The sequence below is a fragment of the Mus caroli genome, chromosome 11 (assembly GCF_900094665.2).
Source record: "Mus caroli chromosome 11, CAROLI_EIJ_v1.1, whole genome shotgun sequence".
NCBI classification, from domain to species: Eukaryota; Metazoa; Chordata; class Mammalia; order Rodentia; family Muridae; genus Mus; species Mus caroli.
In genome coordinates, this window is record NC_034580.1 from 100,298,605 (window position 1) to 100,304,624 (window position 6,020).

Genomic DNA, 6,020 nt, shown 5'->3' on the forward strand with positions numbered 1-6,020 from the left:
CAGGCGGATTTCTGAGTTCGAGGCCAGCCTGGTCTACAAAGTGAGTTCCAGGACAGCCAGGGCTATACAGAGAAACCCTGTCTCAAAAAACCAAAAGAGAGAGAGAGAGAAAGAAAAAAAGAAAGAAGAAAAGAAATTTCACTTCTTTCCTAACCAGTTTTCGGCTACTGTTCCCCTAGTTGACTGAGCAGATGAAGAGCTTCTCTGAAGTTTTCCAGGTCCACGCAGGACATAACCTGTGAGTCCCCCGAATCAAAGCTTGTAGAACCTGGAAGAGCCCTTGGGAATGCAGGGGTTGTAGTACCACAGGTGACCACAAGATGGCGGAGGAGCGCTGTAGACAGCAGCCTGCGTTTTTGGCCCACTCACAGTTGTTGCTTCCTTCTCTGCAAGTGTATTGCGATTTTCCGAGTAGTCTTTGCCGCTAACGGGTGGTCTTTTTTCTATCTCTCATCTCTGCCCATTTCTTTTTGTTTCTGTCTGCCTATCCTTCTGCTTCACCACTGATTATACAGAGATATGAAATAGTTCTTTTTTTAAATTTATTTATTTATTATATGTAAGTACACTATAGCTGTCTTCAGACACTCCAGAATAGGGCATCAGATTTCGTTATGGATGGTTGTGAGCCACCATGTGGTTGCTGGGATTTGAACTCTGGACCTTTGGAAGAGCAGTCAGCGCTCTTAACCACTGAGCCATCTCGCCAGCCCCATGAAATAGTTTTTAAAATATGTTAACATTTGGGGGGGGGTGGGAGTTGCATGTATTTTAAATGCAACATATTCAATGATACAGAAAAAATCCTTTTGTTTGTTTGTATTGGTTTTTGTTGTTGTTGTTGTTGTTTTCAAGACAGGGTTTCTCTGTGTAGCCCTGGCTGTCCTGAAACTCACTTTGTAGACCAGGCTGGCCTCAAACTCAGAAATCCGCCTGCCTCTTGCCTCCAAGTGCTGGGATTAAAGGCGTGGGCCACCACGCCCGGCTTGTTTTGTTTTTTAAAAGACAGGAGTTCATTTATTCCAAACTGGTCTCCAACTCACGTGGTTGACAATGGCCCTGAAGTTTCTGATCTTCCTGCCTCCACTCACCGAGCACTAAGACTACAGGTTTGCATCGCCACACCCAATTTTATACACTGTGAGAGCTTAAATCCAGGACCTTTTGCTTCCTGGGAAAGTCCTCTACGATCTGAGCTCCTCGCCCAGCTACTGCCACTGTTGAAAGGTAGCTGTAATGGTGCCTGACCTCCGGCACCTTATTGCCTTTTGCAGGTCGGCTAGACTGGATACAGGCAGGCTTTCTTGGACTCTAAGGAAAGGCTTTCTGGGAACCTCAGCTGGCCATCAGGTTCATTTTCCAAATGAGGTGATGCCCAGCCTAGCCCAGTTAGTACCAATAGTCTGGGAGCTCCTTGGGCTAGAGGCTTGGGGCCAGGAAGGGATCCCCTGAGAATTCTAAACCCAAACAGAGGTAGAACAAAGTCCACCTAGTGTTTGACATGGCTTTGGGATCTCTGGGAAGTGTAAAGTGGGTCCAGCCAGCTTCTCAGGACCACTCACTGCCCACAAACACTTCCCTCAGCTGAAAACATCCTCCATTCGCTCCAGGATGTTTCCGGAGTGTCTGGTCAGAGCCAAAGCCCAGTACCGTGGACCGGGCCAGCTGCTGTTGCTGGGAATGGCATTGCAGGCTCCGGTTTCACAACGCCAGCCACCACCCTCTCCCCTTCTGAACCTCAGTGTTCTCGAGCGCTTTGGCTTAATGTAACCACTAGCAGTAATTCAAGTCTGCTTTGTAAATATCTATCTAGTGCCAAACCCCACAAAAGCTTGCTTCCTTTCCTGTGGGGTTAGAATAAGAAACACTCACACACACACACAGGGCGGGATCTCTATGTATGTTTCAGACCGTGTGTGATTGCTTAATGTCCTCTGATTAATTTGTGTCTAGCAGTCATCTTCCTCCAAAACCATTACATTTTCTTTGTCAAATCATGAGTTATATAATCAGTCACGTTTCCTTTTTCCTCATCGGCTTCCGGGAAGCTCGGTGCTGAATTTAATAGTGCCGTCTTCCTCTTATTTTATTATTGTTATTATTGTTGTTGTTATTTTGGGTTTTCAAGACAGGATTTTAGCCGGGCGTGGTGGCGCACGCCTTTAATCCCAGCACTCGGGAGGCAGAGACAGGCGGATTTCTGAGTTCAAGGCCAGACTGGTCTACAGAGTGAGTTCCAGGACAGCCAGGGCTACACAGAGAAACCCTGTCTCGAAAAACCAAAAAAAAAAAAAAAAAAAAAAAAAAAAAAAAAAAAGACAGGATTTCTGTAAATTCAAGGCTAGCCTGGTCTACTACTGAATTTCAGCATAGCTAGGGCTACATAGAGAGACCCTGCCTCAAAATAGCACTTAAAAAAAAAAAAAAGCTAAAATTAACCCAGGATAGTCTAAAGTAACTAAGCATTGTATGTGCAAGCCACTGCGTTCAGAAGGCAGAAGGAACAGATGGGGTCTTATGACAAGTTCTTTACCCTCCCTGAGCCATCCCACCAGCTCAGCTCAAGACTATCTGGTTTGGAGTCTTTATTTAACCTTGCCACTCCCCTGCCTCCGCTGCTCTTTGTGATAAGGTGCCTTGCACTGGTGTGTCTGTTTGGATTGCTGATTTTTCTTCTCCTCACTTGACGCAGGGGAATCCCTGTTTACAGTTGTCACTCCACCCAACCTAGTGGCCTCCCAGCTCTGGCCTCCTGTTCCCAGCCATGTTCTCTTCCAGATCCCTTTTGCGATTTCCAGGGTGCCATCCCAGGCAGCTTCTGAGCCCCCTGAGGAGGCAGGGCTCAGACCTGGCTCTCCCCCCACCCCACAGCCCAACAGGTCAGGGGGCGATGCTCCGGGTGTGGTTGTCTCTCACTCTTTTTTTTGGCTATCAAAGGTGCAGATAATTAATAAGAAGCTGGATCTTAGCAACGTCCAGTCCAAGTGTGGCTCGAAGGACAATATCAAACACGTCCCGGGTGGAGGCAGTGTGAGTACTGTCGCAGTCTCCATGAGGTGTGCTGCAGCCTTTGCTGTGACAAGTGTCATGAGTGTGTCCTTGTGAGACATTGCATAGAATAAATCATCTCGGGGCTCAGGACCTCCTGTGTCCCCACAGTGTCTGCTGTCCCCAGACTCCCCTCCCTGTTCCATCGATGGTCCAGCAGAATAGGGAGAGTAACCCGTACCAGCTGGCCCTTCTCTGAGTAGCTGGGTCCCCATGGTACCATGTATGTGTTCCTAGACGCCCCGTAGATATTGGAAATGGGGTTGAAGACAGTGGCATCCATGATGTGGGGCTGACACCTCTTCCCTCATCTCTGGGGCAGTCTCTGTTGGTTGGGGAGTGGGGAGTCTATATGATCCCACTAGACACTAGGACTTCCTGTTTCATGTCAAGGTCCAAAAGGCCCCTAGCCACTTCTCCATTTTACATCTGGGTCTCCTTCATCTTTGAAGAGAAGAAACGATTCCCAGTTCAATTTAGCACTCCCCTCACCTCAGGACAGGGACTCTGGTTGCACAGAGCCTAACCCAGAGGTGACAGGTGTCATTGCCTGCATTGTTTGCCAGAGAAGGGGTTTTAAATGTGTCCTCCTTTTAACACCACTGGGGACCCCGCACATCCTCAGCGAGTCCCTGCAAAGAGATGTTCTTAGGCTCCCTCAATGGGCTTAGGGATTCCCTTGTTCTCTTGGCTGGCCTGTGCCCAACAGGGCAGGTTTTGTAAAGTGGCCCCAGGCTTCTCCCTGCCAGCTTCCTCTCCCCTGTTCTGGGTCAGTCCCAGAACGGACCTGGGCTCTCTGATTGAGCTGCAGGCTCCACCTCTCCAGAGAGCGTGCTGGAATGCAGGGTGGGCTCTCTTTCCTGAAAGTTCCTGAAAGGGTTTATTCTTGCAATGTGCTCCTGCCTCCGGCCCTGACACCTGCCCTGCCTTCTGCCTCTAGGACCTATGGCCCCAGAGCAGCAAGTGCTGGCCCTGTGGCTACTGCCTTCTCACGCTTACTCACCGTGTCTGCCTTTTCCTCTGTCCTCCACTCCCCACTGGCTGATCCTGCCACCTCCCTTACTTGTTTTGCTTCCTAAGGAAAGGCGGGGCTGTTGGCTACACTGTGGTTACTGCCCTGCCTGCCAGATGCCTTCTCAACGTATAGAAAGAGATGGGTTACAGGAAAGGGTGATCTTTAAGATCGCCGTCCTTGTCCCTGGGCCCTGTAATGTTGTTTATGATACGTTAGCTTCCCAGCCCAGGCCTGCTGTGGTTAGGGAGGAAAGCCAGAAGTGTCTGGTTTTGCTCATGTCTGGTCTGTTGCTGGCGCTGAGAGCTCCGGCTCCCAAGGGCTGCAGAGGGCAGATGCTCCTGTAGAGGAAGTTGGGAATAGGCAGCTCTTGGGGCGGGGCGGCTCGGATCACATGCTGATTGTCTGATGAGGCTGCAGTGCCTAGGGTATCCTGGAACTTTATAGCTAAGGTGTACTGCAGTTTGCCAGCCTTTGAGCTAACCTGTGACCTTATATAGAGTCACAAGATAGCCTGGCCTGTGGCCTGTGGCCACTGTTGACTACAGAATGGACCTGTGGAGAAAACTTTCTTAGGGAGGGGGACTGGTGGCATTTGGGTTGTAGGATTCCAGGCTTCCCATCTAGCTTGCTCCTGGCTCTCTCTAGGGTGGAGGGAACTGCAGCAGGGAAGCTGCTTCTCCATCTCCACCTCCTGGCTGGGCTGTGGCCTCCTCTCTAGGGCTGCTCTGTGGGATCTAGTACCCTAGTCAGCTGCTCCTCCATTCCTTCCTTTCTTCTCTGGCCATCCCAGGCTTCCAACATCTCCTGTCCCTCAACATACCCCCTGGTACTGACTCTCTAATGACTCTACCTGGGCTCTCCCATCATCACCTGCCCCAGAACTGGGGTCTGGGTCTGTTTGCAGAAGGTCCTTGGGTTTATCTGCTCCTTACCCACCCTCCTCTGTAGGGGCAGGCTGACACCCACCCCAGTGCATTGACATATGAGGCCATGGCCCTCCTCTTCCATCAGGTCTGTTAGCAACACACACACACACACACACACACACACACACACACACACACACACACCATAACACAAAACACCATCAGTCATGAAAACAAGAGGGATTTATCCATTGAGACCTCTGTAGAAACCACTTTGCTTTATTGATTCTTGAACATGTGGCACCCCTCTCCCAGGACAGATGAGCCTCCTCACCCCTGAAATAACCATGGTCTGTATGGGAGACCCATGGGACTCTGCAAGTGGCAGCTAGTGACCAGCTAAGCTGTAAAACCACAGATCAGAGAGACAGGCTTCCAGGAGCCCCATCTGCCTGGGTGGTCTCCTTCAGAGTGTCCTGTCAGGAAAGCAACTGTCATTTTCCAGAGCACACATTACTGCTGGGCCACATGAAGGACCCTTGGGCTGGCGGGTCCCCCCCCAGTGTGTCCTGCCTGCTCACTCATGCTTGCTGAGACACTCACTACAGCTGTGGTTTCTGCCGTGTGCCTGCCTTCTGTTAGTGTTGCTTCGCTCTTCTCAGTAGAGGCTGAAGTGTTCAGGAGACTATGTGTCCAGACACCAACTGGCTCTCCTTCTGAGTCATAGAGCTGGTCTGGGTCCTGTTTGCCGACTGGTAATCCAGGACCATGGGAGCTTCCTGGGTGAAACACACTCATCCTCACCGGCTTCTCCTGAGTCTTTTCTGAGGAGAAGATGCAGGGCTGTGAAGGCTTCCTCCTCCACTGGGTATCATTGGTCTCTCATCAATAAAACGTATGCTTTTATATTTAAGTGTCTGCTACAGAGATGGTCATGTACAAGGACCAGGCATCTGCTTTTCCATGAGAGTGTCTTGTGTTTCTGGGATGTTTAGGTCCCACAGCTTCCTGGTGAGGACCCAGCTCCCTGGGGGGGGGGGGGGGGGGGGGGGGGGGGGGGGTAGGGGGTGGCTGGATTTGGGGAGCCTATT

General features: G+C 50.6%; 1 protein-coding gene across 14 annotated transcripts in view; it reads left to right on the plus strand.

Moving 5' to 3' along the window:
* Positions 1-6,020, plus strand: part of Mapt (microtubule associated protein tau) — a 103,799-nt gene that overhangs the window by 89,040 nt on the left and 8,739 nt on the right. For 11 of the 14 annotated variants that reach the window (XM_029483476.1, XM_029483465.1, XM_029483466.1 and 8 more), the window contains one exon: positions 2,938-3,030. The exons of the other annotated variants lie outside the window; for them this stretch is intronic. In XM_029483476.1, the coding sequence (XP_029339336.1) occupies positions 2,938-3,030 (93 nt within the window). The remainder of the gene's footprint in view (positions 1-2,937; positions 3,031-6,020) is intronic. 14 annotated transcript variants of the gene reach the window in all.